This window comes from Gasterosteus aculeatus, chromosome 14 (genome assembly GCF_964276395.1).
Source record: "Gasterosteus aculeatus chromosome 14, fGasAcu3.hap1.1, whole genome shotgun sequence".
NCBI classification, from domain to species: domain Eukaryota; kingdom Metazoa; phylum Chordata; class Actinopteri; order Perciformes; family Gasterosteidae; genus Gasterosteus; species Gasterosteus aculeatus.
In genome coordinates, this window is record NC_135702.1 from 5074920 (window position 1) to 5092707 (window position 17788).

The window sequence follows — 17788 nt, forward strand, 5'->3', positions numbered from 1 at the left end:
TTTCTAAAAAGCATTCTTAAAATGCAATTTGTTCATGGTAAATATGCTCTAAAACACTCACAATAAACAACTAAGACATTTAGGTCACAATTTTATTTCATTAATTTCATATTAAAACATTTGTTTTTCCCAAATGACCACTGCAAACTAACATTTTTATAGACAAAATGCCGTAAATACATAAAATTAAACAACTCATTTGAAGAATCGAGAAAAAAAAATCTCACTGAACAAGAAGTTACAGAAACTGAAATCTGAAAAGGATCGCTGCAGGGAAGATCAGGCCACACCGTCATAAATCTGCAGTATCACTAAACAGGAAAAGCAGCATGCACATTTTTGCGGTGTTACGAGTTGTGGGTTTTGTATAGGTCTTGCACTTAAGTAATGCGTATTTAAGCAATCAATTTGTATCTAGGATTTAGGTGGAGTTGGTTTCCACTGTAAGACGACAGCAAGTCTAGTGGTCTGATGTCTGCTATATCATTTAGACTAATCATTTCATAATCTTCATTCCGCTCCACCACATATGAATACAAATGATTATCAAAGTATTTCACAGATAAAATCCTAAGAAAAACGAGTACCCTTTCTTTTTCACAATTGGGAACCAGGTGTACAATCTCTCCAAAAAGGCGCTCGCCTCTGTAGTCACAGTTTAAAGCAAGTACAGAACCTGTTCTAAACATCTGACCATGCACACAGACAGAGGTAGCCACATGAATTGTGCTGCAAGTACTGACATCATATCCCAGTTCTTTCAAATTTTCAATGAACAAATCACTTTTTTCCAAAGATCCAACCATGACTGGGAAAGCGTTTGGGACGGTAATTATCTTTGTTAGTGGATCATTATATTTCCAATTGAACATACTTTGAACTTGAGTCTTATAAGCCAACGTTTTTGAAATATTTATGAAATTACACACAACATGGGCATGCCTTTTCAGTGGACCGTGCTTACTTTCAAATCTCATACACCATAACTTTAAAAGTGGGCCAAACTTTATCATCATTCGCCAATAGTGAGTCATAAAATGATGTTTTGGGATGAGTGGCCTGTCAGGATAAAGACTTTTAAACAAATTGTGGTGATCTATAACCAACTGCTTAAAAAAGACAGAAAGTCCTGTGCTAACAACAGGGGCAAATGCAATGCTACAAATTTCTCTAAGGAGAAGGAACAATTTCCAATGTTGATTATGTTCACTTATAAAGTCTCCTATTAGAAAGGGTAAAAATAGTAAGAGGCACCACATCTGACTGGCGGTTTGTTTTATGGGATTCTCTGATGTTCTTAAATTAAGAATGACACTAGGTTTGTTTTTCTCATTTGCAAAACCGTAATCAAAGCTTAAAAGTCTGTCATTGAATTGCTCTAAGGTGAAAAGCTTTTCAAAATAGATGAAATGTTTTAACATCAATTTCACTTCAACTAGAGCCACACCCTCCAAAAGATCATGCATTATGTCTACACAAATGTTTTCGGTCACATGAAAGTAGTTGAGCGAGTTTAAACAGGAATCCTCTTTGATTCCAGTTAAGGTTGGATTGTTCATCATTACATGTTCTCTATAGTTTACTTTGTTACGAAACTCCTGGTGATCATCATCAAACACATTCTGGGCAGCTTGTTTGTTGGTAAGACAGAAATGGCAAAATTTGTTGGCCGAAAAGCTTTCTAAAAACCCTCCAATTGAATGGCAAGCAAGATTATCTGCAGTTAAGAGGCAGATAGTACCATGGAGCCTAGAACTTTTACCTGCAATTTCAACCTCTATCCCTTCTGTTTCAAGAAATCGAATGTCATCCAACAAAGGCTCTAGTATTTTGCCAAAGCCATATACCTCTCTGTCTATAGCATTGAAGAGTAGACAAAGGTGAATGTTTGCAAGGGATGAGTTGAATTGCACGGGCAAGTTTCTCAAGCAAAAGTAAACTGCTCCCATTTTGTGAACTTTGGTTTTTGAACCTAAAGGATTAGTCGTTTCCAAGTCATCAAAATAAAGTTGGATTTGTAGGGCATTAGGATATCTATTGTATAATGCATGATGTGCAAACTGTGTGCCATCACAATAATCATGCATTTTACCATCAACACCTTTTTTAGATTGCTGAGAGAGTCTCTGCATCTTTTCACTTTTAAAGAGAAACTTTATGGTGTCAATAATGGAGATATACTGGCAAGTGTCTGCAGCCAGTACTTGAGTTAATTTCCCCTGCTTTCTTGCCGTGTCGCCTCTGTACCCTAAGAAAATTTCTGTGGGCTTCACAAGAGAGTGTTTTTCAGAAAAATATTTGCACATTTTGTAGGGAGTATCCACCTCGGAAAACATGTTTCGTGCATTTTCAAAATCCTGCATTAAAGATTTGACAGCGTCATCATTTGACAAAGAGTAACTATCAATTACAGATGCAGTTTTATCCTTTAAATCGTCCAATGTCTTGTCCAGTAGCTCTTTAGTGCAAGCAATGCTTTTTTGCACATCGGTTAGGGTGGAATTTGATGCACAGTACATTTTGGCAACAAATGAAGCTGCAGTCTCACGATGGTCTGAAACATGACAATCCATTGAAGTTTCCGAATCTGTTTGTGGAGTGTCCATTGCGTTGGAGCATGACGTAGAAACATCTTCCGACCCATTACCAAAATTGACCATTTGTTCCAAATTTACTGGGTTTGCAACCTGAGTGTGTTCCCTGTTTAGATGTCTGGCATAAGAATTAAAGTTATGGTAAGTTCTTTGACAGTGGTTCTGACTACATACAATTGTATAATCCTGTCCATCTGAAATTGCATGAACTTGCCTAAGATGTCTAATAAGTGTCCTGACTTGTTTCGAAATGGATTTCTTGCATTTGGGACAACTGTACATGGTGGTACAACTTACAACAATAATGCCTGGAGCTTTGCAAAAAGTTCCACAACTTTAGATCTCTTCCCACCTGAGATGGGCATGTCATAAACATACTCAAGGAAACTGTAGACTGATTCGAGTTGGGCAGGATATGCCATGTTGCAAACCCAGAAAACTTTGAACAGTTTGTCAATGGCACATGTCAAACCTTCGTCTTGAAGGGGGATGGCGACATTGTCGTTCTTTGCAATGATGACGTACTGAGCAACTGTCCTGGGGTGCCCTAAACACACCAGCTTGGGCTGGTGGACTCCCACTGCTTCCTCAGGAGATCCCGCTAGAAGGCTTGGTATGCTTGTTCCAGTCTAGGAAAGAACATGTATAACAAATAGGGCTCTTAAGGGCTGATATCAAATACACAAAATTCAGAATATATGTCAGAATCCCAATGCTAAACTTGGCATATGTATGCCAAGCAGTTGGCAGTTTAGATGTGCATCTGCAATCCAATATGTTGATTACTTACCAAGTATGGCATGTCCACAAAGCGAGGGTACTGCTGGAAAACCTCAGCCACGGTTGGCGATTTGCTTGTAATCCAGAGTCTCCGGTTGGTGTAGGTTTTCTCCATGCCCATTTTGATAGATGCAATGTTCTCAGGAGATGGTCTCATCCTTTTGGTAGAGGTTATCCACTCCTTGATGGACTTTTCTTCCCCATTTGCAATCACTTCCAGTGTTATACTAACTCCAGAGGGATTACTAGACCTGCCACGCTTGCGATACAGTCGCTGATCATCATGGAGGGTTCTCTGTAGGTTTCTCAGTTTCATTTCGATGAACCCACAATGAGACACCGGGTCATAAAAGTGCTCCTGGATGCAGATAAATAAAAAGGGATTTTTTTTTAATAAAAGGATGACTCCACAATTCTTCATGAGAGTCCCATGCTATTCTTGCCTTAATATGAACTTATATTTCAGACAATATATTTGTTACCCAATACCAATTTACTAATCATTGGGTTTTAATACCCAATAATTAGTAACCCTAATCAAATCCTAAATTCTGTTGCATCAAAAACATTTGAGTCACTCTCTAAAACCAAGGTGTGCAAGGCCACCAAGGTGTGCAAAATCTCAAACACAGTGGCTTTTTACTAGGTGGCAAATAAGTTAGTAAAATACCTTTTGCATTATATTTGCTCAGTCAGACCAGACTAGTTTATACTTACAAATCCTTCATTCTCTTCTTGGATCTTGATCTTCAGTGATGGGAAGACTGTTAAGCTTTTAGCCAAATTCTGTTTGTCAGCACTTGAAGGGTAACTGAAAGAAAAATGTAGAATTAAGGCCAGAATAAAATAGAAAACTATACAAGGCTTTTATAGAGAACACATATTTTTGCTGCAATGCATTCATGAGTGATTTCACTGTGATTAACTGATTTAACAAGTCACATTAGTTAACCTAAATATGTCCTGCACAATTTCAGACGTATGAACTACTGTTTTTAATTGTGACCAATCACTTAATTGGTAATAAAGCAAGATCTCTATATTCATAATCTCCAATAAAAATGGAAAAACTCACAATCCCCTTGCACAGAAATAGTATTTTTTTAAACAAATGGGACATACCAGTGTTTCGGAGGGCGCTCCCCCTCCTGAAAGTCTGAACTACCCCTCCCCCACACCGCCTCAACTATTCATTTTCCCGCCTATAGCACTTGACTGCTAACATTAATTCTTTTGAAAACAGAACACTAACCCGCATAACAGTATATACATAAATATATATAGCGGTCAAACCAGAAACATTGTTTTTGTTAAGTCAACTTTTTGAGTAACTGAATATATGTCGGCGACATTACTGAACTATTAATGTGTTAGCATTAGCAGCACTTAACGTTAGCTCAGTATCACATTTAATTTAAAAAGAACGCTGGCTGGCGGGCCGTGAGCCGACTTTGACTCTGGACAGAATCCATCACGCAACGTTAACTGCATCAGATACGATATAGACCCATATAATAATATAACTTCAGCTCAGTCCATATTTCATAGGCAACAGAAACACAGGACACTAGCTAACGTTAGCTAGTAACGTAGCGCCAATACGGAGATAGCATTAACAATATATTGACGTTTAACATTAATGTTGTCGCTAAAGTTATTTACTAACGTTAGTTATTTGTTAAGTCATTACGGTTTTCCATTTTCGAAAACTCTCTACATTTCACAAACACATTTCAACAGCATTAATCGTATTGACTAACTTACCGTTAGCCGTCTTCGTTTTTCCTTGACTCAGCAATTCACTGTCAGTCATAGGAACGAACGTACATCAACTTCTTCTGTCGAGTGGCAGTTGACAAACCAGCTTATTGGCGCAGTACCGCCACCTGCTGGACTGGAGTGTGGAGTAGTGTTTGTGACGCAAAGCAGTTGCAGCGCGCAACTCAATTGAACAATTATTTAACACATGATGTGTTAGTGACTCCTGTGAAATATTTGTGTAATTTTAACACAAACAATGGATAATTCAACACAACGTGTGTTGAATTAGTACTAACACAAGAAGTGTGTATGATTTTAACACATCCTTTCTGAGGGTGCACAACACCGAAGCTTTATTTCTTTTAGCATTTTATTTAATTTTTTTTAATGTCAACTTTTAAAATGGCAATTTTAAATGCCAATTTGTTGTTTTATTTTCTCCTAATGATTTTTTTAACAGACATGATATTCATAAAAATACGACGACAATGGCGGTGATATTTGAGACGGTTGTTCCTCTCCGAGACACAAGTCGGCGCCATCCGACTCCGGCGCTGCCCTCAGCGATCGGACTTCAAGCAGACGAAGAAGAAGAAGAAACAGGAGAAGGTTGATATGATATTCACGTCTGAGGGAGACCTCACCGGGACGGGACAGGTAATGCAAAACACTTATCTGCGGAGTTATTATTATTTTATTTCACAGCCATGGCTTACCTGTTCGTGGTGTAATTTATTTGTATAGCAAACACGGTAATATCTTAACACGACGCTGTCGAGCCGGGGGAGTATGTTGTTTCGGGGAGCTGTCAGCCGACCAGCGGAGGGGCTTGGTCGGTTTTGACAGCCATGGACCAGACTAGCAACCGCACTGCAGCCAACCGTTAGCTCAGCTGCTGGCGCCGCGGATGCAGTAAAAATGTTACCGGTGTTTCATGTCAATGACACCGGGGCGACTGCGTTTTAAAAATGCACGTATTTTATTCTGGGCTCTTTATAGCTACGTGGGTGAAACCTAGAAGCCAAACGTAACGTTACACGGAGCTAACGTTAACTGTCGCCGGAGAAGAAACACGCGTCGTTAGTTTATAACATTACATTTATTAGCTAAATAATATTTTTTGGCATTCCCCATTAGCACGAATGCCCCAATTCCATGCCGAACTTCTGACACATGGCGGCGTGTTTCCCCTCCAGCATCTTTATATAGCGAAGTTGCTGTCGGACATTATGTTAGCTCGCGTTGTGGTGAATCCATCCAAAGCTAACGTTAGCAACGGTTTGTTAACAGCAATTCGTTTTTACGTTGGCTAACTGCTAATTGCGGTCGCGGTTGTCGTGGCAACAGAGAAACCGTTGTCTCAGCAACTTCCTCCAGCTTAGTACTGGGTGACTTTCAACGCCCTGGATCACCTCCAGCTGCTCCTGGTGGAGGTCCTACAGATAGCTGAGCTTCTCCCTCTCTCCTAGATTCTACACTATTATTCTCATTAATAGTTTTCCTCGGTCTCATTTCATTTCAATTTGAAATTGTTTAAATTAAACAATTAATATCAATATTCAAGCATTCGTTTGAATAGGAAAGATACATCAACAAGGAAAACATCCACTGTGTACAATATGTTATGCTTAGGAGCATTTTGAGTACCGGTACTATTAATTGTCACGCCTCTGTAGGGATGGGCAATATGTAATAAATCAAATACTGCAATTTTATCACTGGTATTGATTTTTTTTAATGGTATTGATGGACTCTCAGAATACTGCTCAATTTATAATATGTAATCGTATCAGATGTTTTGTGTGTGATTGTGTGTAATGTAAATGCTCCAGATGGACTGACAAAAATCTGAATCGAGCTAAGTGAGGTCCAGCGGGGAATAGAGCGAGACAAACTCAAAAGTTGTCCTTAACGTACGCACCCTCACATTACAGATAGTTTGTATTCAGTGATGTTTGTACTTTACATTGCTGCTAGTTGCCTGCTGCTGGTTGCGTGACCCGGAGAGTCCATTGCTATATCAATGCAGGTTGTTATTTTTGGCCAGAGTGGAAACCATATAGCCCCGCGGGCCTCCGGCAAGGCAAGCGAGATGTCTGTGGACTATAGTGGCATGTTTGCATATTTAGCAGCAGCAAGCATTCTCTCGCTCAGACTGGTCCATGCATTTGTTATTCCCTGCACGTGTCTACTCGATCGTTACTAAACTATTGTTTTACTTCTCAAACCAACAGTTCGTTTAGCCTCAACCTGCGTGTTGCTTCTAAGGAACGACATGCCATTATCTTGAGCACATGATAGAAATGAGTTTGTAACAAATGGCACAGTGATTGTGTAAATAATAATCCTAGTATTATTGGACGGTTGCCAAATCTAACCTTTTATCCAGTTTAGAATTACTACAGTAAATGTGGATAATGCCATGGAAATGTTATGCAACCAATATGGCCATGACATCACCTTGTAAGATATGACTGCTGTGGGTCAATCACATGATCTGTTGTGAAAATGGGAAAACAGTAATCTGTATTTTTATTCCCGAATGTGTAGATTTTCTCCTCATGAGCAACAGCAGACTCGCTGTTAATTTTATTACAAAGGAAGTGCAGACGAACAGGCCGGGTGTTTTCTTTGCATGGGATTGTATTTCAGAGTGGCGGTTGACCATCTTGTAAGCAATTGCTATGACAACCACATTGAGAAGATGAATGCATTTTGAAGGGGGGACATTTCACTATCACTCATGAGCCTAACTGAATTCTTTGACTTTTTTTTGTTATTTCAATAATACTTTTCAATGTTAAAAAACAGTAAAAATCACTTTTGTATTGTGTAACACATCAGCTTGTGAGACAAAAGTCTCCTCGTTAGCGTGGGTGTGTTGATTAGCTGTTATTAAAAGGGTTTAGCCGACCTATTTCAGTGATACCCACCGGGCCTATGCCACTAGCCTGGATGTAGAGCATGCTGGAAAAGTTCCAAGTCTAAAGAGAAACTCGACACCTTCACCCTGAATTTGGTTGGAAAACGCATGGGTTCATCGGCTTTCAGCTACAAATGTACCTGAGTTAAAAAAAAAGGAGGCAATTTCATTATGTTAATCAAGTGACTGGGATGATATGTCTGAATTGCCCTCGTGAATTGCACTCTTTCAATTAAATATCCCTCTGGGTTTTTCCAGGTGCACATCAGAATATAGATAATGCCAAGACATGGTGCCTTGTCAGACCCACGTGTTGCTGAAGTGGCAGGAGCACTTCAATAGCTCCTGGGCAGCGGAAGACAGTGTACAGACAGCCAGGAGGCATGGAGCTGCGGTGCTCTACAATAAGCTCCTTCTAAACAAGGAAGTGGTGACTCTGGCCCAACCTGTCCAAGAACTCGTCGGCCCACGCCTGCCAGACTTTGAGTGCGAGTCCAGTGCCTCGGCGGAGAAGGAAGAGTACCTTTCATCACTGCTTCACAGCCAGCGATGGCTGGCCCACCGGATGCTGACGCAGACCTCTTACACCTTGGGCCTCCACCACAGGCTGGTAGTCCTCCAGAGGATCTACTACGCACTTCACAGAAAATACCATGACAAGTTCCGCGTGCAGCTGCCCTCCCAGTCCACCGAGAGTGGCACCGAATGTGGGCAACTCGAGCTGGCCTCGGAGCCCTGCCGGCCAGGGGGAGCATCAAAGGTCAAGTCCGGCACGGACGTTCTGATCGAGATGGGCGTGAGGACAGGTCTGAGCCTGCTCTTCTCGCTGCTGCAGCAGAACTGGAGGTACGCGGCTTCCGTGCACCCGGAGTCGGTGCTCTGCAATGACGTGCTTGCCACGGCGTCCTCTGTGCTGACGTCTCTGCCACCGCTCTCCCTGGCCAACGAGAACAAGATCCCGTCAGTCGGGCTAGACTGCCTGTCACAGGTGTCCGACTTCCTGAAGAAGACTTCTGTGAGCAGTGGGACCGGTGGGGCGGACCCGACGGGCAGGAGGCTAGCGCTAGAGCTGCTGCTCGGCCTGGCCATGCAGAGAGGCTCTCTGAAGTTTCTGCTGGAGTGGGTGGAGGTAGCTTTGGCTGCTTCTATGTCCTCCTCATCCTCCTCTTCTCTGTCTTCCTCCTCCTCACTGAGCTCCCAGAACTCTGCTGGTGTGGGCTTTGATGTCATCCATCAAACACTCCTCCAAATGAAGCAATATTCGGTAGGTCTCCATATTTTGGACCTGTTTTGCTTTTTATGCTCTGCTCATTTCAATATGAATGGCTGTTAAGCTGTACCTTGGTATGTTACCTTATTAGTTACCTTATTATAAGTAATCTTGCTTTGATGTAGTGTGGTCAGTTCCCAAAGTATATGAACAGTTATGAACATACTGATTGATAGAAAAGCAGGGAAATTGCTCTTCGATCTGAACCTGCAGTAAGCTGATATTTTCACTGGAAGAGTGTCATTTCAATCTTGGAGAGATGCATTAGTGTGCAGATATGGATTCAGATTGAGCCAGTCTGTATTGTCTGTGTCTGTATTGAGTCATCCCCTAGCAGGCTAATCAACATCCTCTTGATTGATTTAGCCCGTTCGTCACTCAATGTAGAGCTCTGTAGTAGCTTAAGGAGGAGAACACCACTTGAGATCTCTTTCTTGACTTCACAGTCTGCCTGATCATGCAGCAACTTGTCACTATGTTTGGAATGGCGGATTGTAAATTCTGGTTTAGTTGTAAATTTCTCCCCCCCCTCCCCTCACAGGGTTTCCGAGGGGATTCTGTCAATACTCAGGTGCCGAAAAAGGATGCAGATGGACTTTGCCGACTCTCCCAGGCAGCGCTGTGCCTGTTTGAGGAGGTACGCATTGTAACACCATTCAGGCAACTGATATATTTCCAGCAATTGGCTTTATGGACCTCTTCTTCCCCCCTTTTGACAGATTTGTAACCTGGCATCCTACTGCCTGTGCTCCTGCGGCACTAATGCGGCTGCTCCTGGTTCAGAGAGTGACACGGTCGTGGTGTATGTGTGGGGCAGCAACAGCAGCCATCAGCTGGCAGAGGGGACTCTGGAGAAAATCCTGCTGCCAAAGCTGACTCAGGGCTTCAGTGATGCTCAAATGGTACAGCTGCACACACGAAAATAACGCAATGATGATGATAACCCGTAATATAATTTTTAACTTACCGTTTTTGTCGTTTAGATTGAGGCAGGCCAGTACTGTACATTTTCAGTATCTGCTGATGGTTCTGTGAAGGCATGTGGAAAAGGCAGCTACGGCCGCCTGGGCCTGGGGGACTCCAACAACCAGTCAATGCCCAAGAAACTTGTGCTTGAGCCACATAGGAACATGAAGAAAGTGTCCTCCTCCAAGGGCTCTGATGGTCACACTTTGGCCATCACTCTAGAGGGAGAGGTAAAAAGTTAAAATAGCTACTATGTGTTCTGATACATATTTCTCAGATCTGCAGACTTGTATCCAAATGTTTCAAATTTATATCCGTTTACATTCAATTCTTGACGGTGATAAAGCAGTTTAGAAGCAGTTAAATTGGCTGACATGTGAAGCAACATGATTTGGACACTGCTTTTTCCCTTTACTTCCTTTGATGGTGTTTGTAGGGTTGTACATGACAAATAGCATTATGAATCGTAGAATATTCCAAACATGTTTTCCAGGTGTTCAGCTGGGGTGATGGAGAGTACGGGAAACTGGGCCATGGCAACAGTGCAACACAGAAATACCCCAAAATCATACAAGGGCCGCTATTTGGCAAGGTAGGCATTAAAGAAAAAACACCTATTTTATTCATGCATTCTGTTTCATTAAAATCCACTTGCGTTTTGACATAATTTTACATACATTATGCTGTCTCTGCCAGGTTGTTGTTTGTGTGTCTGCTGGCTACAGACACAGCGCTGCTGTGACTAATGATGGAGAGCTCTATACCTGGGGAGAAGGCGACTTTGGCAGACTCGGTACACACTGTCGTGCACATTTGTCTCATCCGTTCCAGTCGAGCATTTCTGTGACAACCTCTGTTGTCATGGGTTTCCCCCCCCCCGAACAGGCCACAGTGACAGTCAGAGCCGGAACGTGCCCACGCTAGTGAAGGACATCAGCGGTGTAGGGCAGGTCGCCTGTGGCAGCTCCCACACGGTTGCTGTGGCGCAGGATGGACGTACTGTGTGGTCCTTTGGGGGAGGGGACAATGGTATGTTGACAGATGATATATAGCTTGATTTAAGACCATGAAGCAGTGTCTGCGTGAACTGATGGAAATCATATTTTCAGTGCAAGTATATAGCTTCTGTTTGCTTGAAGACAGCAAACACTATTAACTTGCTACTTGTTAACCTGAAGGACAATACCATAGTAGGATCGTCTATCTTAACCGAGATCTATCCGCTTAAGGCGGAGTTAAATAAGGCAGTTTTTCATACATGACTCACCGTTGCAGGTAAACTAGGTCACGGGGACACCAATCGTGTGTATCGCCCCAAGGTCATAGAGGCCCTGCATGGATTCATCATCAGAAAAGTGTGTGCTGGCAGCCAGTCATCTCTGGCCCTTACCTCTGCAGGACAGGTGAGTTGTGTTGTTGATGCACACGCTTCATGTTTTGAGTTGTTTTGTATACAATCAAGGACAATTGTAATACAGCATTTTTTTCCAAGCTACTAACACCCACAAAAATATGTCAATTTTGCAATACTTTTTCAGTGGGCAATAGGCTCAATCTTTATTGTTTTACCTCCTTCAGCGAGAGAGTGACTTAACAGACATTTATTTGAATAAAAAGCTTTGATACTGCCACTCTCGTTCTTCATCAGCTCTTTATTCAATGATATCCAAAATGCAATGATGCAATACAGATACATGTAAAGAGATACAGAAAAGACACACATGTTTATTCCTTTCGCTCATTTAGGTGTTTGCGTGGGGCTGTGGCTCATGTTTAGGCTGTGGCTCCTCTGAGACAACCTCTCTGAGACCCAGGTTCATAGAAGACCTTAGTATCACCAAGATCATTGACATATCATGTGGAGACAGCCACTGTCTGGCCCTGACGCACGGTAAGAAACCGCCAGCAGTTAATAGCCTGTTTCTTTTTTTTCTTGTATCTATAGACATGTTATTGTGAATGTGCTCTTACAGAGAATGAAGTGTATGCCTGGGGGAACAACACCATGGGCCAATGTGGGCAAGGCCACACCTCAACACCGATTACCAAACCCAAGAAGGTGCTCGGTCTGGAGGGGGTGTCGATCCAGCAAATCACTGCCGGCACTTCCCACAGCCTTGCTTGGACCGCAGATCCAACTGACCGGTAAAAAAAACACCCAAATGTGTTCATCTGCTGATGTCCACGTCTGCCTTTTTTGTCATCCCCTGGTCTTATTGGTTCTGATGTTTATGTATTTCAAAGTGCGTGACTTCTTTTCCAGGCAGCTGGTGGCGTGGCACAGGCCCTTTTGTGTCGACTTAGAAGAGAGTACATTCACCTACCTACGCAACTTCCTCGAGAGTTACTGTGACGGCATCGGGAATGACACCCCCCCTGCCCCATTCTTATCTAAAAGGTATAAAAATCAATGAACATAATGTGATTATTAAATCATGTGCAAAAATACGTATTTGTGGCCTGTTGACCTCTGATCAGTTAATCTAATGTTTTTATTACGTCCCCCGTAACAAAGAAACCCCATCGAATCCCTCCCCGTAATGTTCCTCCTATCCACTCACCAACATTCTCTGTATACATTTGTCAGGGACCATCATCAGTTTATTTTGCTGTGCATGAAGCTGCTGTCCATCCACTTATCCTTGGCCCATGCTGGGGGCACTGGAGCCATGGTTTTGGGGGCTCAGGGCAGACCACTAAGAAACCTGCTCTTTCGGCTCATAGATACCAATATGCCAGACTCCATACAACAGGTAAACCAACTATATGTGCTATTGTGCTTTTTTTTGCTTGTAGTAAATGTTAATCATTGAATGAATTGAGTGTCTTTTCATGTTGTGTTGACATTCATGTCCATCCCCAGGCAGTTCTGAACACGCTGTCCATCGGTGCATCCCTGCTGCTGCCTCCACTGAGGGAGAGAACAGAACTGCTCCTGTCACTCCTTCCTCAGGGCCCTCAGAGCTTAAATGTCCCCTCCAAAGGACAGGTATGTAAAGTGTTCTGGTGCCATTTCAAACATTGCCTATCTGTTGTTAAAGAAGTGCTGGTTATTATTACAAAATGATGTTTTTTTTGTGCATTTGTGCCACAACAAATCACCAGTCAGGAGAAGACAGTTATGTAAAAACAGAACATTTACATTTAAACTGCCTTAAGTTGCGTGGCTGTCCCCCTTTTTTTTTTTAAACAATAACCAATCCAGACAGTTTGTTATGCAATGGATGGATACAAGCAAGCAAATCACACCAGTAACTTAAGAGTGTTGCTAGGCAATGTGTTGAAGACGGCCTGAATGTTGTGAAAATGTGTTGCTGTAAAAAGCAAAGATCACTTCTCCTCCACAGAGATGCTTTTGGTAGCCTCCCATTTAAATGGAAAAAAACAAACAACTCTTTCTTCTGTATCTTTCAAAAGCGCCTGCAGTTAGACATGGTCCTCAGCAGCCTCCAGGACCAGAGCCACGTGTCTTCATTACTAGGTTACAGCCATTTTGGGGAGGGGACATCTCTGGGGCCCCCTCTGACGCCCGTTATGTCCGCCCGGCTTCCCTCCTCATCCAGCTCCGTGGAGTCCTATAACCCTCTGCACTTAGCAGAGGTGCTGCTCAGGACCCTGCTCCTCAGCATAGGCGTTTACACGGTATGTAAAGAGGACCTTGTGCCTCTGTGTGCAACATGTATCTAATGTTGTTGTCTTGTTGCCATTTTAACAAACGTTCTATATATTCTGGCTATTTTAGTGCACATTGTTGCTGTCGAATTACTTTATTGTACTAAAAATTATTTCTGTGGTTGCCCATACAGGAGCGGGCCTTTGGAGAATTGGAGAAAAACAGTGACAAGCAGCCATCAAGTGATCGCCAGGGACAGACTGATCCTCCTTGTCACTTTCACCAGCTGCTGTCTGGACTACACAAACACTTGCTTGCCCATTGTTACATCCATCCCAACCCTGAGGTGCTCTTATATTCAAACCTAATAGCTCTGCATTCATACAGTTGCATTTATGTTCACTATGATGCTGCTGTTTTGCAGGATGACAGCAGTGTAACGCTGCTTCGTGAGCATCTTTATCGGCTGCTTCCCTGTGCTGCTGAGACTCTCAGGAGATCTACCAAACTGCTGAAGGACAGCTCTCTAGATAAACAAATAATCAAGAAGCTGCATGGTAAGAATTATGGCCGATAACAAGTGAGTGCCACTATAACCTACCGTAACGTATCTGTTTCCATTAATTTATAGTATTTAGTTGAGTTGCCCAAGTTCCCCAACCAAAAACCAACTTCAGTACAATATTTATTATATGTTAGTACATATCTTGAAACGTAGGTCATAACAACAAGTCAATAAAACTGTATCTTTATGTGAACAGTCAATGATTTAATCTCCCGCTGTGCTCACATGGCTGCTGTCCATCAGTATTTCTCAATTATGTTCATAGTTTCATTCTAATCCCCCTCTCTCGTTTCATCCCTGGTTTCAGTGGTGCTGTACAACTCAGTGGCTGGCAACCTGCTGTGCCAAGTAATGTACTCCTTGCTGCTGCTGCCCCTGGGCATGGTTCAACCCCTCCTGAGTCACTTACTGGCCTTGCTGGAGCAACTCAATGATTTCAACCGGTTGCTTCCAGAGACCGGCCTCCTGGAAGAACAAGAACTGAGAATGGAGGCTCAGAAGACCTGTTCAGGTCAGTGGAGTTTAGACTAACGCTCGACCAATTGATTCATGTTTTATTACTTTGGGGTAGAGCCGTGTCACAGCTTTTAGTAATTGATAAAAGGATGGCACATTTTGGTATCTTTCTTACAGATAAAGGCGAAGAAAACACATGCCTTGGAGAGCAGCAACCGGAGGAGGAGAGCAAGTGGGTCTGGCTGTTGGATCTGCAACGGTCCGTAGCGTTGGCAGTCGGCCGTTGCCTTGGTGGTATGCTGCAAGGCCCGCCGCCCTCACTTCAGGAGAAAACGTCAGACTTCTGGCTATCAAATGTCCTCCTCAGGAACGGGCTGGAGACGGACTTTGAACAGCTGGGTAGGAAAACATGGTCCATGCTTTTATATGAGCCAATGTTTTGGCAAGTGGATGTAAACTGCATGCAATGGTCATCCCGAATTTGATGTTGCACTAATGTGGCTGCACTGCCTTTGCCAAGAGGCAAAAGGGAAGGATGAGTCAAGAGCAATGTTTGCCAATGTGTTTTTGTTTTGTTGACTGAAGAGATAGACAGATAGGCAAATATAGGAGAATATAGATTTGGCTGAAAAACAAGCAGCCACCTAGTTTACCTTTTTATATCATGTACATTTTAGAAGATTAGAACACAGGGATAGCATACTGGCATTATTGTAAAAATGAACACAAATAAACATTTGTTAGTGTGTAATTTTCACTTGTTTACTTGTCATCCTTCGCATGTCCTGTAGACTCTAGCATGGCATGGCTCACCGAGGTGGTACTGCTGGGCAGTAGTGATGCCAGGCTGGCGGACCTCAGTCTAAATGAGGACACCAGGACTTTACTGGAGCTGGCGCTGGGATCCTCCAGAGGAACTGCAGGTGGCCTGTGGCGGAATATGGAGGAGTACGCTCACCGCAAAGGTGCTTTGATTTGACCTGTGTGAGTGCATGCCTGTTTTTGAGAGTCGAGATTGTAAGTATCCGGATTCGGAAAAAAAATCTATGCACCTGCATTAATATACTTGCTGTAATCGTTGCTGCGCAATTATATCATATATTTATTTGCAAAATTTGTTGTTGTTTGTTCTTTCATTTGTGTGACTTTGTTGTAAATGAGTGGTGTTGTTTTGCTGTGGCAGCAGAATGGGAGAGTGGAGGCTCCTCGGGTGACTGTTTGCTGCAGACTGTCTGTCGCTGCAGTCTGGCTGCTCTTCTGAAACACACTGGACTGCAGAATCAGGCTTGTTGGCAGGACAGGTTAGTAAAACAAAAAAGAATATTTACTGGAATGCCTATTCCCAAGCAATTTAATCACTCATAATTGTGTAAGATCCATACTGTAATGCTAACTGTTTGCTTTGGGACAGATATGAGCCCTGTGAGATGCTGCTGAACGTCTATGAAACTGTTGATAAAATCCGAAGCACTCTTTTGGCCCATAAAAACTATCCAAGGATTACACAAGTGCAGACCGCTGTCAAACAGGTACCATAACTAAAATGTCTTTATTTCAATGCGTGATATTCTATATGGTGGCAATTTGAACCATTATAGAGTGAAACATTGATTAAAAACATAATGTAGTCTAATATTTGTTCTGCAAACTTGTGATTTGTTTCATTATTTCATTATTCATTGCATTGTACTTTCCATTCCAACGCATAATCTTAATTAAAAAATTAGGGTGAAGACACGGTGTATTGAAAACATTTCTTGTATTGCAGACCACTCAAACTCCCCAAAGTCCTGATGTAGACAGGCAGGAGCCAGGCACCTCCGTGGAGCAGGTGGGAAAGGATCAGCAGCAGCAGTCAGAAGGTCACTGCAGCTGGGAGGTGCAGGTTCCTCCACCCCCAACAGCAAACCACAACCAGGAAGAGGTTGCTGAGGAGGACACATTCGGCAGCAGTCGTATGTACCTGTCAGGTTCGAAATGCAAATCGGTATTTCTTCTCCTCTTCCAGCAGCAAGGTCAAATTATGTCATGCCTAATGGATCACACACACACACACACACACACACATCATTAGGATACATCTGATCCTCACATGTCTCTGTCTGCAGAAGTCCTTGAATCATTTATGGCCACCCGGGAGGCCATGCAAGTACAGCAGAACGTGACCGTATACGAATCCTTTGGCACTTCCACCCTCCCCAGCAGCATGGAGAGCCCAGTTAGCCCGGAGAGGGAGTTGGATCCAAAGCAGCAGAGGGAGAAGCAGAGGGAATCTGAGGAAAGCTTGGGTTTCCCTGCTGCATGCCATCTGGTGGTGTCCCGCTGTCTCTACCTCCTGCTGGGAATCAGGCCTGCTTGTGTGGAACCCAGCGTGAGGGAGAATAGTGAGGCTGTGAACACTGGAGCAAGGTTAGTTAGCAATAGGCAGCTATGTCTTCGTGGTACGTTTTGTTCTTGTTTTTGTAGTGCACTTGTGTGTTGTTGTCTTTTTTTGGTGGGCTGTTGCTGCACTGAACTGTTGTTATTGTCCCGCTTTTAGGAAATCAACAACAGAATTCCTAATGAAGGCTGCTGATGGCCAAAAACAGGTGAGTCTCGAAGTCTACGAGAAGTTGGTCCCTCCATTTATCAGCGCTAATGTATTGTCTTTGTCTTACTTAGTCCGACCAATCCAAAAACCCATTGGGATCTTCCAAGAATAAAATGGGTAGGTGGAATATTTTTACTCCAAAAACTTGCTACAACAATGCTTACAAATAAAAAAAAGACTTTCCTACAACTGTGTATTAAAAGAATAGCTTTAAGAATTCCATGAAAATATCAACACTATTCTTATTAGCGGCTAATGGGTTTCTTACTA

The 17788-nt window shown here is 42.8% G+C and overlaps 1 protein-coding gene and 1 non-coding gene across 7 annotated transcripts in view; one reads left to right on the forward strand and one right to left on the reverse strand.

Moving 5' to 3' along the window:
• Positions 1 to 74: 74 nt before the first annotated feature.
• On the reverse strand, positions 75 to 4185 carry LOC120817022 (uncharacterized). Its single transcript, XR_013452582.1, has 3 exons — positions 4092 to 4185; positions 3385 to 3732; positions 75 to 3223 (listed from the first exon to the last, which is right to left on the reverse strand). It is a non-coding gene; the product is annotated as an uncharacterized LOC120817022 (transcript).
• A 1470-nt stretch (positions 4186 to 5655) lies between these two features.
• The window catches only part of LOC120831593 (putative E3 ubiquitin-protein ligase HERC1), a 34132-nt gene continuing 21999 nt past the window's right edge, over positions 5656 to 17788 (forward strand). For 3 of the 6 annotated variants that reach the window (XM_040197132.2, XM_078088079.1, XM_078088078.1), the window contains exons 1-26: positions 5656 to 5792; positions 8317 to 9322; positions 9870 to 9965; positions 10048 to 10230; positions 10312 to 10524; positions 10788 to 10886; positions 10991 to 11087; positions 11180 to 11323; positions 11570 to 11697; positions 12041 to 12185; positions 12268 to 12439; positions 12558 to 12692; positions 12882 to 13047; positions 13158 to 13283; positions 13712 to 13936; positions 14101 to 14253; positions 14332 to 14464; positions 14780 to 14983; positions 15106 to 15327; positions 15720 to 15893; positions 16112 to 16229; positions 16340 to 16457; positions 16697 to 16898; positions 17037 to 17337; positions 17468 to 17516; positions 17590 to 17635. In XM_040197132.2, the coding sequence (XP_040053066.2) occupies positions 8348 to 9322; positions 9870 to 9965; positions 10048 to 10230; positions 10312 to 10524; positions 10788 to 10886; positions 10991 to 11087; positions 11180 to 11323; positions 11570 to 11697; positions 12041 to 12185; positions 12268 to 12439; positions 12558 to 12692; positions 12882 to 13047; positions 13158 to 13283; positions 13712 to 13936; positions 14101 to 14253; positions 14332 to 14464; positions 14780 to 14983; positions 15106 to 15327; positions 15720 to 15893; positions 16112 to 16229; positions 16340 to 16457; positions 16697 to 16898; positions 17037 to 17337; positions 17468 to 17516; positions 17590 to 17635 (4624 nt within the window). In that variant the 5' untranslated portion in view covers positions 5656 to 5792; positions 8317 to 8347. The remainder of the gene's footprint in view (positions 5793 to 8316; positions 9323 to 9869; positions 9966 to 10047; positions 10231 to 10311; positions 10525 to 10787; positions 10887 to 10990; positions 11088 to 11179; positions 11324 to 11569; positions 11698 to 12040; positions 12186 to 12267; positions 12440 to 12557; positions 12693 to 12881; positions 13048 to 13157; positions 13284 to 13711; positions 13937 to 14100; positions 14254 to 14331; positions 14465 to 14779; positions 14984 to 15105; positions 15328 to 15719; positions 15894 to 16111; positions 16230 to 16339; positions 16458 to 16696; positions 16899 to 17036; positions 17338 to 17467; positions 17517 to 17589; positions 17636 to 17788) is intronic. The other 3 variants (XM_078088076.1, XM_040197134.2, XM_078088077.1) reach the window with 3 other exon arrangements.